General features: G+C 52.0%; 5 protein-coding genes across 5 annotated transcripts; 3 read left to right on the forward strand and 2 right to left on the reverse strand.

Annotated features, from left to right (window-relative positions):
- Positions 1-34: 34 nt before the first annotated feature.
- On the reverse strand, positions 35-10324 carry HMPREF1120_02484 (uncharacterized protein). Its single transcript, XM_009156527.1, has 6 exons — positions 9927-10324; positions 8244-9798; positions 4776-8165; positions 2496-4714; positions 1300-2409; positions 35-1233 (listed from the first exon to the last, which is right to left on the reverse strand). Exon 6 carries the CDS (start codon positions 958-960, stop codon positions 379-381), a length of 582 nt encoding a protein of 193 aa, XP_009154775.1. The 5' UTR covers positions 961-1233; positions 1300-2409; positions 2496-4714; positions 4776-8165; positions 8244-9798; positions 9927-10324; the 3' UTR covers positions 35-378.
- HMPREF1120_02485 (uncharacterized protein) lies at positions 6862-8282 on the forward strand (the record flags this gene model as incomplete). Its single annotated transcript, XM_009156528.1, has 8 exons — positions 6862-6872; positions 6923-7025; positions 7083-7253; positions 7302-7367; positions 7518-7642; positions 7695-7951; positions 8023-8200; positions 8255-8282. The coding sequence occupies 8 exons, from the start codon at positions 6862-6864 to the stop codon at positions 8280-8282; spliced, it is 939 nt and encodes a 312-aa protein (XP_009154776.1).
- Positions 10325-10627: 303 nt separating the features above from the next.
- On the forward strand, positions 10628-11765 carry HMPREF1120_02486 (ribosomal RNA assembly protein KRR1; the record flags this gene model as incomplete). The annotated part of the gene is made up of 3 exons (XM_009156529.1): positions 10628-10687; positions 10762-11034; positions 11085-11765. 3 exons carry the CDS (start codon positions 10628-10630, stop codon positions 11763-11765), a joined length of 1014 nt encoding a protein of 337 aa, XP_009154777.1.
- A 1813-nt stretch (positions 11766-13578) lies between these two features.
- On the forward strand, positions 13579-15030 carry HMPREF1120_02487 (MFS transporter, FHS family, L-fucose permease; the record flags this gene model as incomplete). Its single annotated transcript, XM_009156530.1, has 1 exon — positions 13579-15030. One exon carries the CDS (start codon positions 13579-13581, stop codon positions 15028-15030), a length of 1452 nt encoding a protein of 483 aa, XP_009154778.1.
- A 620-nt stretch (positions 15031-15650) lies between these two features.
- On the reverse strand, positions 15651-18740 carry HMPREF1120_02488 (citrate synthase). Its single transcript, XM_009156531.1, has 2 exons — positions 17435-18740; positions 15651-17342 (listed from the first exon to the last, which is right to left on the reverse strand). Exons 1-2 carry the CDS (start codon positions 18315-18317, stop codon positions 16240-16242), a joined length of 1986 nt encoding a protein of 661 aa, XP_009154779.1. The 5' UTR covers positions 18318-18740; the 3' UTR covers positions 15651-16239.
- Positions 18741-18755: the final 15 nt, after the last annotated feature.

An 18755-nucleotide genomic window follows, 5' to 3' on the forward strand; every position in this document is an offset into this window, starting at 1 on the left:
TACCTGGTAAGTATCGACTGTTCAACGTGTGATAATAAGTCACTCAGTCGCAAGAGTATCAGGGCAAAAGCGCAACCCCTATCCAGCTTGAGTTGAACGATTTGATAACGACGACGATATGTCCATACAATACTAATGTAGAGCCAATACTAATTCTAATTAAAACCCATAAAGAGCGAATGGACGAGGACAGATAGCCTCCATGCCCCTTTCTCTCAAGGCCCCAGCTCCTCGAACCCAACTTAAAGTGATCGCGTTCAAAGTCTTCAGTCTTCGCAATGCAAAACACAAACCAAGCACAACCATGTTTGCCACCCACAATTATCTCTCTTCTAGCAACAGATCCATCTTACTAGGCCTTAATCAATCAATCACCCTTCAACAGGTGATGGCAGCACAAGTAGTAGGTCGCGGAGGCGCAAGGGGAACGACGTTAGCCACGCCCTCATCGGTGGCCGTGGCAGTCCACAAAGTATCCAAGTCAGGGAGGACATTACAGCAGCGGAACTGGTTGATCGTATCCAGATTGGCATGGACGACGGCGGTGTCGCCCGAGTTGGCCAGGATGTTGCCTAGCGGGGTCAAGACGTTGTTTCCGAACCCGTTGAACAAGTCGTCTGCGGCCGCTTGCGCCGCTGTGCCGGGTGTGACGCCCTCGTTGCACGCCAGCACCTGCAGCTGGTTCGGTTCGTCTTGGGCCGCATTCAACACATTTTCAATATGCAAGTCGATGCCGACGGCGTCCAAGGTCGGTGCCGCTTCGAGGAATGCATTGACTGTCTGGACGTCCGAGTTCCATGCGTTGATCGCGTCAATCACTGCCTGCGGACCCGGGTCGGCGCCGCAACCGTTGGGGCTGTTGCGCTTTCCGAATCGAAGTCTCGATGATGAGGTCGCCGAAGGTGCCGCGACTGAGGCGGTGATGAGGGCGAGGAGAGATGCGGCCACGAATGATTTCATTGTGTCGGGTATGTTCAGCTCGTTGATTTGACAAGTATAAAAGAAGAAGATTGGCTGCTGTACGGTGAGTCTGTGAGTCTTGGTTGTGTGACTGTTTGTTTGTCTGTACGATTGAATGTGTACTCTGAGACGGCATCACACCTCTTATATATGTTTACTCGAGACTGTCCTCACAAACTCCACTCCAGACTTTGCACCGCTGGAAGCAGGCCGTAGGATGCAGCTGAACTCACGAAAAGGTGCTGCAATCCGGCCATGACCGCTAAGTCTCCTCTAAGACGGGTACTGGTCAGCTCTCATGCGCCGCAATCGGCATTAGTCTAAAGCAACCGGTCATACCGATCATTGTAAGCTGATCGCGAGCCCGAGGTCGAGATGGAACGAATGCGGCTGGGACTGTGAGCCGATTGTCCGTGATATTTTTGTCCAAGGAAGACATGGTCTGAGCGGCGACTGTGCGCCAAATTTGGTCGCTCAATCACTTGGTACCTGTGCACCACATACAAGGCTGGGGGCTGGGTGCTCTGCTGATATGGTGGAGCAAGACAAGGCTGCGTTGAATAGCCAGTATTTTTTCGTGGTAGGCAGGCTGTGCAATACAGCTGACAGTCATCTCGCGGATAAACTCCGAATCTGGCAAGCAAGCATTACCACAATAGGTACCTATTTACGCGTAAGCACGCATAGTGTACCGAATGCTTGGTAAAGCTTGGGGCTGTTTAACTCAAGAACAAGCCTGGAATACACTCCCGTGGTATTCCAGATACAGGGATATATTTTTGGGTGCGGAAACTAGCCAGTCAGCATTACATCCACCATCCGCCATCCCTGCCTACCTTACATGTACTGGTCCAAAGTAGGAGGGTGATGTTGAGGGATGGATTGGGCCGGAAATAGATGCAGGGCCAGATACAGTAGGTACTTCCTAGATACCAAAGTACAGCGTGGTATGTCCGGGGAAGGCCGAGGTCCGCGGAAGTCAATCTCAGGTATCTTGCAGTGTGCTGCAGGACACGGTGTCGAAGCTCTTGGTCATCACCGTTGAAAGCGAGGTTCAAATTGTTCTCAGGAAGTTTCTGTGTGCCAACCAGGGCCGCGGGCGGCAAGAAGCCGATGACACAGACGGCAGCCGCTCTTGTAAGGTGGGCGTTTCGTCGGCCTTGCAATACCCGAAGAAGTGATAAAGATAGGCCAACCACAGCTCCGGACGATGCCCTGCCTCACCTAACAGCAGCGAAGGCGGCATCGCACACCGCTTGGGCAAGTAAGCTGGCGGAAAGCTTGATTGAACAGCTGACATATGCGGAGATAGCAGGAGGAATTTCATCCAGAAACACAGGCCCATATCATTGGAATAATCAAATCATCGTGCTGACCTGAGACGATTATTATGTATAGCAGCACTCACAAAAAACCAGGGAAGATGCCATCTCCACCATACAAGCGGAGCTTTGGGACGATTCATATCAGCATGGCTGTATCCTTCCAGCGTTTGTCTTGAAACAGACTGAGGTAAGACTCAATGCCAGACTTACCGCGAGGACTCGTTTAGAAAACAGCTCTGAACTTCTGACACGGCGAGTAAGTCATGCTGAAGATAAATCAATAGAAAACCATGCATATCAGTGTTGGACTAAATGTTACCGCCAGCGGACACGATGGGGAGGTCAAAACGTCTCGCTCCGAGCTAGAAAAATGCAACTGTTTCTGGAATGCGTGCTCCGGCATCCACATATGGTCATCCCTGGCCTCTGCTCTGAGAGTCGTAGTAAACTAGAAACATCAGGCACCAGATCAACAACCGATATTATCGGGTGTTCCGCCAGATTGCTTGATAGATCCAGGACTACAAATGGGTAATGAACCAGGGCAGAGAGCGCCCAATGCACCCTCGCTTCAGGCGGGTCACGAAGTACTGAAACGTACCAAGGCACGTTGAAGTGGAGACAGTGGGTGAGCAGTTGCTGAGCTTGGACACTGCACCCGTTCGGTGCAGCCACCTGGTGAATACCGGCTCGCCAACATTTGGAGTCGTGCTGTACGCCCTAGGAGCTTGAGGAACGCGCAAGTAAACCTCTCTGGTCGGTTCGAAGATCGCGTTGAACCTGAGCTTGTTCGATGTGTGATGATTCGAGGACAAGCAGGAGAACGGGTGGTTGAATTTGATCCCAGACTCCAGACGGCCTCGTCTCGGTAACGTTTTAACTCCGGGACATCAGCATTGCGATCCCGACTGTTCAGAAACTGATGAAGCCGGTATTACCATGGACGGAAGACTTCTGTCAGCGAGTTCTCTTCAACTTCTGGTCTTCAAAACTATAGGCCCTTTCTTGCGCCACATGTTGACGGCCCATCGGTCGAATCGTCCTAATGGGCGACGGGCTCGGAGGATAACAAGGCAGACGGTGCAGGGACTCACCGTCTCGGTAGGAGTTGCTAGGTCGACCATGGGAAAAGCGAAATAAGGGGATGGGGCGCAGCCCTGTCGGGATCCCAAAAGCAACGTCTGAAACAGTCTTCAGATGTTGACGGAACGACCGCCGTGAGGTCGTTTGCATCGGGTTGGCTATCGGGTTGAACTAGAGGTCAAAGCTTCAGCGGCCGCTCTTCAACGCCCCCGTCTCTGCTTTCAACAGTCGTGCTCCGTAGCTGGTCATGATTAAGTTTCCATTCTGTTGCCCGCTTCGGCGCAATCACCCGAACTGGCTGTGATTGACCTGGCAGAAGGGATACTGTACGCTCCACGGCTGAAAGAACAGGCGTATCCGCTTCGCGGCCTTGCGTAGGACCACAACAATGTGGGCATACCCGCCAAAGACGTCCCGTTTCCTGCCTGGGCCATCTGCGAGCCGGTTCGCAGATGTGGCACGGGACAGGGGGGGCCTGAGGAGGCTGTGATGCCCACTAAACCCGGATAGTCCAATGACGGGCAGCGCTTTCGGTCCGGGCTTTAGCCTAGCGTGCCATACCGTCGGGACGTGACCTTCCGCGTCGCTGTCAGAAATCGCCCACGAACAAGAAGAAGTCTTGGATATGGAAGAGAAAAAGCCGGAAACCGGTGACGCCCTTCCTACGTCGTACAGGAGGGAACTTGCTCTCCGGAAAATATCCACCGAGTCGGTGTGAAAGTTGCAACACTTTGAAAAACCAGCTTGAAATGCAACCCTAGCTCTATTGCTCTCGGAGCGAAATGAAAATCTTGAGACTCAGATCCGCACAATGAAAAAGAATGTGGGCAAGTCTTCGTGACGAGCTTGGCACTGACGATGCGTTCCGAATAATAGATGATTTAGTAGCTTGACGTTGTAACATACCAGCTACTAGTATGGTCAGGGCCCGGCAGCTCCCAGCTGCTGGCTGTGACTCTGTGAGCCTTGTCAAACATTTTGGTCGCTTCGTACTACCGCCTCGGGTTCGTAATTGTGGCAAAGGGAAGGCCATGCCGACGTAAATTGAGCACACTGCAGTCTCTTTGACCCATCTTCACCGGGTGCTTCGGAGCAGTAAAGTCTATCACATCTGTCTCGGTGAGAAAGCACGGTACCAGCAGAGTGGTTCCTTCGCTTCTGGAAGTGGCGCCGTTTCTTTCTAGCCGCCAATACTAGTCAGGCGGCCATGAACGTTTACCCCTGCCAGGGTCGATGAGTATAAAAAAGGTGTATAAAGTTGACCACGATGCGGTCGTGGCTCTTCGACGGCACGACCCGCTCGTCGCCAGGTACAAGCCAGTCGTCCGCAAAAGTTTCCCGGCGCTCTTGAGTCATTTAGTATCAAGATCGTCTATAGATCCTCTCGCAAAAGCGGCTAGAATGTACCTGTGTTGGCCCATCTACAGAATCTTTGAGTGTCTAGGGTCACTCGGAGGTGTTCGAGCCGTGTCGCCGCCGTTCCAATGCCATTTTTCTCTTTTCGTACTCCAGATTTCCAGAGTGTTCGCCGGTCGACCAGCCATTATTCGAGAGAGGTGGCATTCAGAGTTCTGACGGTGTGTTTTCTGACAGTTTGCAATCTCATCATTGGGCGTGTGGTATCAACCCCCAGCGGGTCCAATATGATTGCGGGTGCCGGTTGCTGGACTGGGGCCAAACACGTGTCCAGGAGTCTCCACAAGCCTCTTCCAGTTTTCTTGTGAGATAGCTCAAAAGCACAATCGGTGTGCGGAACAAGGCACGAGTGTCTGGTGGAGTCGCCGAAGGAACGGAAGTCTAGGTCCCGTCCCACCTCAAGCAGATCTGGCTACAGAGAGAAGAAAAGAAAGAAAGTTTAGCCGTGTCAAGACTTGATGGCAGTATTGGGAATAGAGTCATCTCTGAACGAGAGGTGACTCCAGTGGAGGTGCGAGAAGCTGCTTATAATTAGGATGTATCAATTAGGCGACTTGCGCAAGTGTCCTTGCAGTTCCCGTTGTCGTAGAAACAACTGACATGAGGAGGAATTCATAAGTCAATCGTGGTTTCGTGGTAGCCCGTTCTGTGCCGGAGCTTACCGTAGGTTATACAGTAGTCCCCACCGTGGCCGAACTTAAAGCTCCATGGGTATGTCGGCAATGCTATTGAAGTTGCCCGGATGGAGTGGTGGTTAATTTATTCGCGGAAAGGCCTGTCCGTGATCCCTGCAGACTAGCGAAAGCGAACTTTGGATACAAATGCCAACCTCATGGCTTGGGCTTGCAGAGGAGGGTAAAGCCGGGTACGTCTGGGGACTGTAACAAGGACAAGTAGCCTCATCGTCCGCCGGTCGGTCACCGGCCGAGTTCAAGCAAAGTTTGCGGAAAAGGGCCATCACTCGCGTGATGAGACTGCCAATGACCTAGGATAAAATGTAATAGGCTGAGAAAAGAAGGTTCGCCAGCGCACTGGTACAGTACCTTGTCTGACTATAGTCGCATAGTCGAAGCACCTGTCCCATTGGGGCGCTCGTAACGCTCTGACGTGGACAAATCAGGTTCGTTCCTGGCGAGATTCTGTTGCTCGAAAGTGGCCGCTTGCTTGAGCGCCCAGCATGGACAATTCGGCGGTTCTCAGCCCGTCGAACGGACTTCTCCCGAGCTCCAGGCTCTTAGGAGTCTGTCTGATGTCGAATGAGGTAACCCTGCAGTGAAGCTGGCCAGCAGGGTCACACAAATATTGGGCATGTGCCCAAGAACCCTAGTAGGCCAATCTTGAAAAGGAAAGGACCGCAGTTTCCATGCCCAAGACATCTAAGCCGTCACTTTCCTTCTCGAATCTGCTGCAAACCATCCCTGAAACTGGTCCCATCTCTTTGGTACGTGGAACAAGCGGGTAACAAGTCATCATCTTATAGCCTGCACAGTTGGCAGGATTGGTGCCAAGGACAGACTCTCTAGTGCAAGCCACTCGAAGAGAGTCATATTGCGAACTGCTGTATCCATGTCGTTCGCCCTCCCACTTGCTTGCTCCATGGACCCACGGCCATAGGCTGGGTTCGGCCCTGGAACCGGAACAGCCCTGCTGGTCAACCGCGCGGGTGGGTTTCTGCAAGGCGCCCGCTTCTTTAGATGCTGGCAGTTATATGGTGGATTCAACATGTGGATTGACTCTTCTCCGCTTTGACGGAGCCCTCGTTCTTAGCAAGGGTTTTGAAGAGACGACATATTAGTTGTGCCACGTTTTCAGCTCCTTGCGCTCTCGTGTGGAATTGGTCAGAGCAGCCCTAAGTGCGTCAGGTGCAATGGCTCTTGTCCTTGTCGGTGCGTTTTGACTGTGCCCTTTCTCAGAGAGCCAGCATTGGTTGCTAGATGCTAGTGTTCTCATTGCACATTTGAACTTGGAACATAAGTCCAGGACATCCGCTGTTGCTGGATTTCATGGTCGACGGCAGAGCTTCGACGGTCTTTTCGAACGTGCTCCATCAGAAAGGGTGACAGTTGCTTTGACGACTATGGCGGCCGAGTCAGAATCCCGACAATTCCAGTTCGATTACATGCTGAAAGTAGATACAGGTCCTTCAACGGCGAACGATACAACAGAAAGATCACGTACCACGACCGAGAGTATCAAGATTACGCCTTGAGGCGTGAAGCCTATCTTGCTCCCATTGATCTGGTCAGTTGACCTCGAACGCATCATCTTTGGATCCTGAGCTAATACAGCACCATAAAGGAGGAAGAAACTCGACTGAGGGATCAGCATGAAATGATGAAGATGATATACCGTGATTGGGATAACTCGTTGCACCCAAATTTCATCCAAGATCCAGAGTCAATACTTGATTGCGGCTTTGGCTCAGGAAATTGGGCATCCGATCTTGCAGAATATGATCCAAATTGCACAGTGAGGAATGCATTGCATGATTCTGCGGAGCCGCTGCTGAGATGACAGGTCATGGGAGTCGATATTTGTCCTTTGATGGCCCCTCCAGATCAACCGGACAACATGGATCTCCAGGTAATGGCCCCCATTACCCCATGGTTAAGCGGTGGCTGGTGTCCAGGATTGAGAGTATCACCTTGTACTTGACCTGACTGTGGGATAAGATACTCTGCTAGGCCCTTCTGGCCCCATCAATTGCACACATCCAGAGCTAACAGACACCAGATCGCCAACCTCAACGAGCGCATGGACTTCGCCGAGCCGGGAACCTTCGACCTTATCCATTCGAGGTTTGTCGCCGGTGGCATCGCGGCAACCAGGTGGCCGAACTACCTGCGGGACATGCATCGGTAAATAACCACCGCAAGATTGACTCGCAACAAGAACACTGATCACTGGCAGCCTGCTGCGGAAGAACGGTTGGGTTCAGTTGACAGAATGGGATCTTCATTTCCGTTCCGAAATCGGTGATATGGATGCCCTCCAAGCTCTCCAAGAATGGAGCAGGCTGTATACCCAGGCCCTTGGTTTAGCGACCCGTCCAGAAGGCAAAAAGAGCTTGCGGGTTACGCAGGACTGCGAGACCTGGCTGCGCATGGCCGGGTTTGTCAATGTGAGCACAGACGTCAGGGACATTGCGACGTGTCCCTGGCCTGCCGGTAAGCAACAGGAAGATATTCTGCAAGGTCCTTAGCTGTAGAGGACGCAAGCTCACCTCTCATCAATACAGATCCTCACCAGCGAAGCATTGGCGAAGCCAACCTAGCCAACATGAGAGACCTGGTACGCTCGTTGGGATTGTACCCCATAACCCATCGGCAATTGCGCAGCATCGAGGAGTTCCAGGTTCTCGTGGACCATGCATGCGCTGAACTTGGTAATGTCAATGCCAAACCCTATATCCGACTGTACAGGGACCCATGAACATGCCAATTGGAGAAGCTGGCTGACCTTTGGAACAGGTACACTGTCTTTGGGCGGAAGCAGTAGAATTGCCGTCGCACTTGGTCTCTCCGGTTTGGCGACCATGGGCTGAAGCAACACCATGACGATGCAGCTTTCATCCCGAAGGCCTCCCAGGCAACAACAGACCACTGCGGTTGTCTTCACATCAAGCTCACTTGACTTGGTCCCACCTCCAATACCCTTAAGTATTTGAGGCACAGAATTTTCCCTCGACAATCCTCCGAGCCAAAACCCAGGCCCGATGGCTTAGGCGTTTAGGCAAGGTGGTGCGCTACCAAATCCACAAAGTCTTAAACTAAACCAAATTGTAAGAGGAGCTCTCTCGAGAAAAATCCCTGGGCCTAATCCCTGGACCTACAAGGTAGAAGAGCGAGTGTCTCCGACTCGAGGAGGCACCGTTGGCCGGGCAGATCTTGTGGATTTCGCAGCACCGACCGGGGGTTTCACTTGGCTCCACCCCTCGGATGGAAGACCTTAAGAAGGAGGAAATTGCCAGGCCGAGGCATGGTTCAAAAGTTTTTGCCTTTTTTGGCGTGCTTTTCTTTTTTGGCAAGATGGCAAGACCTCCATGGACAAAGGGTGCTATTGGCAGAGTATATTATTCCCGGTCAATGGCTGGGCCTCAATGACGCTGGCCTCAGACCAGGCAGCGTTGAGGAGACGATTGCCGCATACTTACCTGAAGTCCTTCCTCAACATTGCAGCGACCTCCGAGAGAAGTGGCTGGATGTCGTGTATTACGACACCACAATTCAAAGTACAACAATTCCCTCTTCTCATGGCCTGGCTGATGGTGTGGATGATGGTTCAACCCAAGTTCCACGGCACCATTGCATTGTCCCGTCCGCCACGCTCGGCAACAACATCCTGAGCCGCGAACGTCTTCTTTCGGTGTACATGCCCTGAAGGTAAGGGGCGGTGGTCTCGTCTATCATTTTGGAGGCTCTTCTCAGCTCGCCTGCCATCAAGTGTGTTGGTCCAGAGCTAACAACGGAACCAGCAAGGAAGGAACCGCAGCTATACTCGGCATCGGCTACAGTATGTCGCCTCAAGGGACAGATTCCTCGACTGGTCTCCGCGTCGAATATTTTGCACTATCCAGGATGAATATTTGGACCGCAAAGGTGAAAAGATCTTCGACTTGGTCCGAACGTAATTCGTCGGCCCGTCCATTACACACGGCGCCTTTTTCAGGTGAATGCAGAGCTTGAGGGAGCGGCGACTCAGGTCTGAGGGAGATGGCCGAAGGGCGGAAGGTGTCTTCAGTTTGAAAAGCTGATGTCGCTGTGCTCGCGGGGCTTCATGCTTGATCCTGGGCCAAGAGGCATCGCAAGTGCCGCCGCATCAAAGCCGCGAGATGAAAAGAGAAAGAGAGACACACGGAGAGGAGAGCTTACACCAGAAAGAAGACTTGGGTGCACAGGAGTGAGCGCAGGAGCGATGCTCGTTGGGCATAGACGTGTGGTTTGAGCAAGACCAGGTGCAGGAGTAGACGGGCTACCATTGTTGCATAGTATGTATGGTCGCCATGGCATATTTGCTAGACGGCAGTGGCAGCCAGTCAATCATCACGTCTGCAGTTTGAACCACTGGCACTGGCACGACATCCCTTGAAGGGCATTTCCCGGCCTCATCTCCTGCCCAATGCTGGGTAAGACTAGTACCTACCGATCCCGACCCCTGCAATCCGAACTGACTTCCGCAAGCGAACGGCGCGGTCATGACACTTGAAACCCCGTACCTTAGGTAGGTACCTAACTTCCAGGCTCGAGTCTCTGTCATGCAGTGACTCGAGAAAGACTTATATTACTGTATTAATGGCTGTCTGACCACGACGCTGAAACAAGGCGACTATGATGCTATGACAATGAACCCAGGGGCATTCCACGACTCGATTGCTTCCCTTTTTTTTTTAACAACCCAGTAGCAGGTCCTTGACGTGAAGCACCTTGCCGCAGTCAGTCGATAGTCGTAAGAGGAAAGGTAACATGATACGACGACTACTATGTAGTAAAACACAATAATAAAACATGACCTTGGAATTGTCGAAGGGTTTCGAAGAAATGGGGCGCGGCCGCGGTCAGACGGAGATCGAGGAGACGCGCCAGATCGACGACGTTCGGGCCCGTAAAAGTCATTCGGCCTCGTGAAGTCAGAGCTTGGCGCTTGCTTCTTCGAGTTTGGAGAAACCTCAGGCTGGACGCGAAGGCGGCGGTGGAGCCCGTCAAACTCCAAGTCTGCAACCTGCAGAAAAAAGTTCCCGACGTGCTTCTACAACTGCGGCTGCATGAGCCTTACACCAGCCCTACACCTCGACCGCAGACGAAGCGCTTGAGTGGACAATCCACCTCGTACTTGCTGCTGCAATCATGCCGTCAACACATAAAAAAGAAAAACCCTGGGACACCGACGACATTGACAAGTGGAAGGTGAGGATTTGTGCCCGCTTCATAGCCTGCCTGCAACGCGCTCTCAGTGCGCCACTAACGTTGCTTTTATCTAGATCGAAGAATTCAAGCCTGAACACAATGTCGGCGGAACCTTTGCGGAAGAGTCTTCATTTGCCTGTCTTTTCCCCAAATACCGCGAACTCTATCTGAAGCAGGCGTGGCCGTTGGTGACCAAAGCACTGGAAAAGAAAGGAATCGCATGCACACTGGACTTGGTTGAGGGCCGCATGGAAGTCCGCACAACACGCAAAACATATGATCCCGCGGCTATTTTGGATGCTAGGGATCTCATCAAACTGCTTGCTCGAAGCGTCCCTGCTCCTCAGGTGCGTTGGCCGAGTGCTCTACCTTATTCTATGACTGACACATCACGTAGGCTCTCAAAATTCTCCAAGATGATATGGCCTGCGATGTCATCAAAATTCGAAATTTGGTACGGAACAAAGAACGGTTTGTCAAACGTCGTCAACGATTACTTGGTCCCAATGGCTCCACCTTGAAAGCCCTGGAGTTACTCACCAACACCTACATTCTCGTCCAAGGCAACACAGTCAGCACAATGGGCGGTTACAAGGGCCTGAAGGAAGTGAGGAGAGTGGTCGAAGACTGCATGAACAACATCCATCCCATTTATCACGTCAAAGAGCTCATGATCAAGCGAGAATTAGCCAAGGACCCGGCTCTCAAAAATGAAAGTTGGGATCGGTTCCTGCCACATTTCAAGAAGAAGACATTGAGCAAGAGACACAAGCCTTTCAAGGTCACCGACAAGAGCAGCAAGCCATACACACCATTTCCTCCACCCCGTGAGAAGAGCAAGATTGACTTGCAAATCGAAAGTGGAGAATACTTTCTCGCTAAGCAAGCGAAGGAGCGGGCTAAAGAGCAAGAGAGACTGGAGAGACAAAAGGCAAAGAAGGAAGAGAAACAACGTGAGCGTGAACAAGCTTTCGTCGCACCCAAGGAGGATATTCCTCAAAAGAAGAAATCCAAGAGGAAAGCCTCCGCTGAAGAAGAAACACCTAAAGCCAAAAAGCACAAGAAAGGGGATGAGTAAAGTTGCGGGTATCTTATTATTGATACCTCGCTGTACTGCTCCTTTCAGCAGACTCTGTCGGTACTCCTGCCGAGTGCTTTCAGTGCTAGCGATCGCAAAGCGCGAGGTTGCGCCCTTGCGAGCTCCATTTTCGGAGATCGTTGATCGAAGGGATCAAATACAGATCATGACAATCGAACGACTGAGGTGGTCGGGGGTTTCACCCACACAGTACCGAAATTCGGTTCTACAGGCGGAGACGAAAAAGGTCCGGCCACTCCGTTTCATCCCCCGTTGACAATGCCACGACTAGGGCATTTTAACCGTGGGCGCTCTACCTGGGCTATGCGATGCCGGACTAACTTTGAACAGAGTATCCAGGCTGCTGACTACGCGAAGCTCACCCCAGGAGCCACAAGTTTCCCCATAAATTGAAACTGAAGGTGGAAGCCCCTTTTCATCACTCCACTGGCATTCTGCAAACGCCAACCTCCAATAAACAAGCCCTCGGACTCGCGGCGCAGATGCCTTTCTCTTACCCACGCGGCTCCACCCTCGACATCGCATGTCTGTCATGGACAGCAACAACACTACGGACCCTTCCAGGCCCTGTTCTAGCGCCGGATTTTATTTTCCTTCAGCTTGGATAACAATTATACTTTCACGTAGAAGAGCTGGCTCTCCTACCACCCTGTGCGTACCTGTATGAAGCCCTGCAACACTCACGGCTGATCATGTGCCCAGGTCGAGAAGGGTTGTAGGACACCATCTTCGTCTCTTTTGGAAACTCAAGAGTTCAAAATCAATGTTCTGTGATACAAGGCGTCCGTTTGTTAGCGAATTAAAGATTGCAACCTACAGTATATTCGCTTTTCGCAGATACTTCCCCCACCTCCTGTCTTCCATGTCCTGACCGGCTCATTCGCCGGAGAAAGAGCCACAGCAGAAAAGATAACAGGAAAAGCCAGAAACGTCTTATCCAGCCCAGCACCACAGGAGCGAGCTAGGTTGCGGTCATCCTGGACATCGACTTCTTGTTTCCCAGCTGACCATCAAGCGTGCAGTCGTGGGGTATTGTCCTGCTCATGAGTGGTTCGGCCAAATGCATGATCAGGAGGTTTCTGAAAAGCGCCGAAGCTCTCCAGCGTGGGAGAAAGGTTTCTCCGCTCCGGCGGCCAGCCTTGTGTCCAGCGGCCAATCAGCGTCTCTCGCTCGAATTGACGGTGATGGCTGACAGGGGCACCTTGGATAAAGAGTGTCCCTCCATTCGCAGTCTAGGCTGTGAGCCTGTCTACCACACTCACTTGAGGAGAAGACTCCCTGATGCGCTTTGTCGCTATTGGATCAACCTTACGTCCAGACCGTGTCGAGATGAACTCTGCCTTTGGAACCCTGCCACTTACCACTGAATTTTTGATGCTCACTCCGCCCGAACACGAGCAGGGATGAGCGATCAGTGGATTTGACGAGCACCGACTCAGAAAGCAGTGCTCAGTGACGCAGCCAACCTCCCCGCTCATGCAATGAGTCTTCAAGTCACCATGTATATAAGCTTGCTTGTCAGTCACTTTGCAAATTACTTCTCGATCGGCAACATCTATTCTCGCTTCCATTGTGAGACAGAATCACGCCAATTACATAAGCGGCCTGCGAGCGACTCTTCAAAGTGAACTTGTATCTCAGTTACTATCTCAATCAAGCCGGAGCTTTGACCTCTGGCACATTTGGGTACTTCCCTTTAATAGACGGCCCACATACCCAACTCGACCCCGTCCAAGCATAGTCAACCCAGTCTTGTTACTCAGAGTTGTGGCGGTTGACAAGTGTGATCGACATGGACCACGATGAGATGATCAATGAACGGCAGCCATCCGCTACTGACGGCATGGCCCGTCAACATAGGAGGAGCGTCGAAAACAAAGGACTCACAGGCGCATCCGCCCTTACAGTCCGACAGTCGATCTTCCCCATCACGCTGGTGACGTTGCTGTTTTTCCTGTGGGGTTTCGCATACGGACTACTGGACGTGCTCAACGCCAAATTTCAGACATCACTCAACATCACGGCGGCCAAAGCTGGCGGGCTGCAAGGCTCTTACTTTGGCGCATATTTCATCGGACCCTTGACCTACTCTGGCTGGATTGTCCGACACTGGGGTTACCGGTGGACATTCATCACGGGCCTTTGCATCTACGGCGTCGGAGCCCTCATGTTCTGGCCCTCTGCAGTCTACAAGTCTTTCGGCGGCTTCTGTGGCAGTTTGTTCATTGTGGGATCGGGGCTCAGCACGTTGGAGACGTCTGCCAACCCATTCATCGCAACGTGCGGCCCTCCCAGGCTGTCAGAATTCCGCCTCGAGCTCTCCCAGTCGTTCCAGGCCATTGGCTCCGTCGTGGCTCCACTGTTGGCCTCGCGGGTGTTTTTCAAGAATACGCAGTCGACCGACCTGTCCCACGTGCAGTGGACCTACGTGGGCATTGCCGCGTTCGTGTTTCTGCTAGCCGTGGTCTTCTTCTTCAGCCCGATCCCCGAAGTCACCGACGCCGACATGGCCCTTCAAGCTGAACAATGCGCCGACTTGACGGGGTACGAGGAGAAGCCATTGCGGAAACAGTATAAATTGTTCTTCGGCGTTGCCGCCCAATTCACCTACGTCGGAGCCCAGGTGGCAGTGGCATCACAGTTCATCCGCTACGCGCAAGAGTCGGCCGGTCTGACGGAGTCCCAGGCGTCAGACCGGTACGCCATTGGTCAGTCACTATTCGCCATTGGTCGATTCTCCGCGGCCGGCTTGTTCATGTTCATGAAGCCGAGGATCGTGCTGATGATCTTCATGACCATGATCATGATCTTCATTGCTTGCGCCATGGGCGTCTACGGCGAGGGCGGCGTCGCGTTGCTCTCGTTAGTACTCTATTTCGAATCTGCGATCTTCCCAACCATATTCGTGCTTTCAATAAGGGGTTTAGGTAAACACACGAAGCGAGGGTCTTCCTGGATTGTCGCTAGCGTCTCTGGTGGGGCCCTGTTTCCAGCCCTAACAGGTCTAGCCGCCGACAGCATGACTTACCACAAGGCCATGTGTGTGCCTTTGGCCGGCTTCTTCGTCAGCTTCGTCTTCCCGATCTACTTGAATACTCTCTGCAGGAAAGAGCTCGATGGGTTCCGTGAAACCAAGATCGGATACGTTGATGAGAGGCGTGGTACGGTGATCGGCGATCTTCATGACATTGAGACTTTTGAGGCTATGGAGAAGAGAAGGTCTGTCAACGTCGAGAAGGTCTAATTTGCAGTCACTGGAGATTGCACGGACCTGTGGGTGATATTTGCCATTTGCCCACCCGGAGGAGGGCTTATCAAAGGGTGTGGTGGCCTTCTCGTGGTGGAGGGGGCACAGTGGCCGAAGAAACACTCCGGACACTCGAGGTTTTGATAGTATCAGCAACTGTACGTTTATTTGCTTTCAGTGGCCACAGAAAACGCACTGTTGCTGATACAAGCAAACCCCCGAGTGTCCGGAGAGTCTCTTCGACCACTGTGAGGGTTGGAAGGGAGGTCTTAGTTCGCGGTGACGGTTGCAAAAAGTGCTATCAATGTCGGTATCATCATGTTTTCTTTCTCGGTTTCGGCCTCCATACCTACCTTAACTAGGCGACTATCACCGTCATTGCTAACTAAAACTTCTTGGGCCAAAGGAGAAATGTTACTGTGGCTTGGGTCATGCATATGTCCTAAGCCTACGCTGGCCCAAGGCTGAGTGGAGCAAGGGCAGTATTTCTCTTCCAGTTGGCTCTTCGAGGGCTGGGCGAAGTGACGGTATGCATATGTACCGACACTACCTACAGTACCTGCTAGTGGATGATAGACGCCTTTCAGGAATTTGCAGACGCTGAAATATTTTAACACCTTTTCTTTTGTCATTTTATTATATGTAAATCCTTCTCCTACTATCTAGTACGATTACAATTATGTGACCACTTGTCACTTGATGCATCTGCACCAATCCATGTGGTGGGAGACACCGGAAGGCAGAAAGCTTGCGACATATGTGTAGTCTCCAGGCACGGATAAACTGTATTTGTGTATGTAAGGATAACGCAGTACGGTGGGGTGTATATTTTCACCCAAGTCCGTCCACTCTCCTATCTGTCCAACATGAAATTCAAATTCCTGATGCTAATGCTCCACGCTCTATAGGATAGATCACGTAACTATCATCCCAAATCAGATGTATAACGTCTTCGCAACCGGACATCATTCAGCTTTGTTGTCACCAAGTGCCCCAGCGTGAACAGGTACAGAGCAAGGATATCAATCACAGGTCAAGAATACCCAAGCACAACTTGAAGTGCTTGGAATCCAACTGGGTTTCTGAGGTGCACCCTTGAGCGAACGTGGAACTGTTCGTGACGTTTTTCCCGGTTGGTAAGAGCCATCGCTATCGACCTTTGCTCGTGGTTGCATCGCTCAACTGGTCGTCACAGATATCCGCAGCTCAGTGCGGGTGCGGCTTTTCCTCCTCTCTTTCCTTCTCAACCACGCCCGCCATCTCTGAAATGTTTCCTTCGACGGGTGGTTGCTCATTGTTGTTAAAAGTGTTGTTACTTTCCACAGCCTCGGCCTCCTTGCCGACGTTGTTGCTGTCGTTCATTGCAGTCCCAGTCTCGCCCGAATTCTGATTCGCCTCCTTGATTTTTGCAGCTCGCTCTTCCTTCTGCAGCCGTTCGTTTCTCCACTTCATACCACGGAAGTAAACCAACCACAACATAGGGGAAGTCGCAACGAGAAAGAACGTCAAAAAAGTAAACGTCCAGCCTCTACCCATGGAATCAATCATCGGAACGACAGCGGCAGTTGCCCCTGCACCCAAGAGACAGCGGACGACATTATTGGCCGCTGTGGCGGTGGCCGGGGAATTCGGGTAGAAATCGACCAGCAAAGTACTGGTGACATTGAACGCGACGGACATGGACAAGCTAGTGAAAAACAGCACGACGAGCAAAGGCGCCAAGGGACCATTGATGTGTAAGATCCAGCCGAACACACAGACCAAAGCGGCGGAGCAGTAGGCGGCAGGGAGGGCGACTTCCAAGCGGGCCTTTTCAATGGGGAAATTCTTGAGGTCTTGGTTCCTCCCTTTTTTGATCTTCATCCCCAATTTCTTCGCCCACCGGGCAAAGTTGCGGTCGAGCAGTTGGCCATTAGTCAAGGCCGCACACATGGATCCGAATCCAAACGGGATATAGCAGAGACCGATTTGGAGCTCGGAATATCCAAATATTATCTTCAGTTGCGAAGGCAGGGCGGCCGTGACGTCGTAGAAGGCCGCGAAGAGAAATGCGTTGTAGAACAAAAGAAGCGCGTTCTCCTTGTCGAAGATCAGGTACATCGACCGTAGGGGGTTGGGAAATCGAAATTTGGGTCTTTCGGGTAGTTCAACTTCGGGGGTGGATGATGATGGGTCCTGCTCTTGGTCTTGATCTGCTTCTTTTGCTTCTTCGAGCCTTTTGCGGCGCTCTTTTCGAACTGCCAGATAGTTCATCAAGGACATGTTCCAACCCCGTGGTTGGATGGATCCGTTACCGACATGCTTCCGGGCTGCCACGTTTTGCAATCAGCTTTTGAATTCCGGTTTGTGGGGAGAAAAAGGAAAAGGCATGGCACAAGTTAGGCATCGCACGGATACATACCTGTTTCAGGAAAGAAAACGCCAAAAATCACAAAAAATGCCGCGCCCAAAATGACCAAGAACCAGAAGATGGCTCTCCAGCCGAGATATTCGGCCAACAGACCACCAATGACAGGGCCAATGGCAGGACCAAGGAGAGATCCGCCAAGTGTGAGGCCCATGTATTTACCGCGCTCGGCGGCCGTGGCAATGTCAGACACGACCGCACTGCACATGGCAATCGTGGCGCTGCTTCCGCTACTCTGTAGACATCGGAGCAGAAACAGAGCGGCATAGCTGTTTTGTAAAGCGAGGCCAATGTTGGCGGCAATATAAACAATAAAACAGACGGCATATGCAGGACGCCGGCCCGCAGCATCCGCAAAGTCTCCAAAGAATGTCGGCGCCAGTCCTTGAAAAATCATATAGGACGTCAAGGTCAAGTTGATGAGCGTATCCGACACGTGCAAGTCTTGTGCCAGCGGATTCAGGGCCGGGAAATAGATATTGGCCGATACGGGTGAGAAGAACCCGGCCCATGCGGCCATAAACACTATGAATCGTTTCTGATTCTTCGTAAAGACAGAATGTACCGGCCCAGCCCAGGACGCGCTGGTTGTGGTGCGTTGAACTTGCATGTCGTACGATGGTCGCGTGACATCCCGCGCGGTCGACGTCCTCTCCAACGAGTTGCCATGACTGATAGATCGAGGAGAAGTATGATGTCTCGCTCTTGGGTCATCATTGGACTCATGAGGTGAGGAGGAATGGCTCGACTGTCTCCGCCTTGAATCAGAAGCATCGTTGTTGTTGTCCTCGTGTGTAGACGCAATGGAGTTGGCGCCAGTTAAGTCCGGTTGGATCTGGGTGACATGTTGATCCCCCCGAGGTGGACTGTTCGACATTAAGATCCGAGTCTAGGTTCTAACGCTGCTGACCAGAACCCCCTTTCTTATGCTGCTTGCCAGCATAGCTGGCGCCCACGCGGCGGAAGTCTTGTGGCCTGAATCGGCACGAAACCTCTAGAAAATACTTAATGGACAAGGAACGATAGCCAATTGTATCGTGAACCAATTCCTGAAACCAGATAACCGACAAAGTCAAAGCATATACAGTGATATTAGGTACCGAGGTAGGGGGTATATGGTATATATATCAACGTTCGATGGCGGAGAAAGAAAAGGTTAACAGAAACAAGCACGTCGATCTAAACTCCGACTACCAGGTAGTAGCCGATGGACCACCGATGACGGCTCCGTCATCGCTCCAGTTAAGAGCCTGGCTTTGAAATGCAGAGTCCATCAAATTGGAAAAATGGCAGATGATGGCGCATCACTGGCAGG

This window comes from Exophiala dermatitidis (genome assembly GCF_000230625.1).
Source record: "Exophiala dermatitidis NIH/UT8656 unplaced genomic scaffold supercont1.2, whole genome shotgun sequence".
In the NCBI taxonomy this organism is placed as follows: Eukaryota; Fungi; Ascomycota; class Eurotiomycetes; order Chaetothyriales; family Herpotrichiellaceae; genus Exophiala; species Exophiala dermatitidis.

Excerpts from the sequence above, each read along its gene's own strand:
- HMPREF1120_02484 (XM_009156527.1), bottom strand. The coding sequence starts at position 960 with ATGAAATCATTCGTGGCCGCATCTCTCCTCGCCCTCATCACCGCCTCA.
- HMPREF1120_02488 (XM_009156531.1), bottom strand. The coding sequence starts at position 18,317 with ATGTCGAACAGTCCACCTCGGGGGGATCAACATGTCACCCAGATCCAA. Across the intron at positions 17,343-17,434 it reads CGTTTTCTTTCCTGAAACAG|CCCGGAAGCATGTCGGTAAC; the intron begins GTATGTATCCGT and ends AAAACGTGGCAG.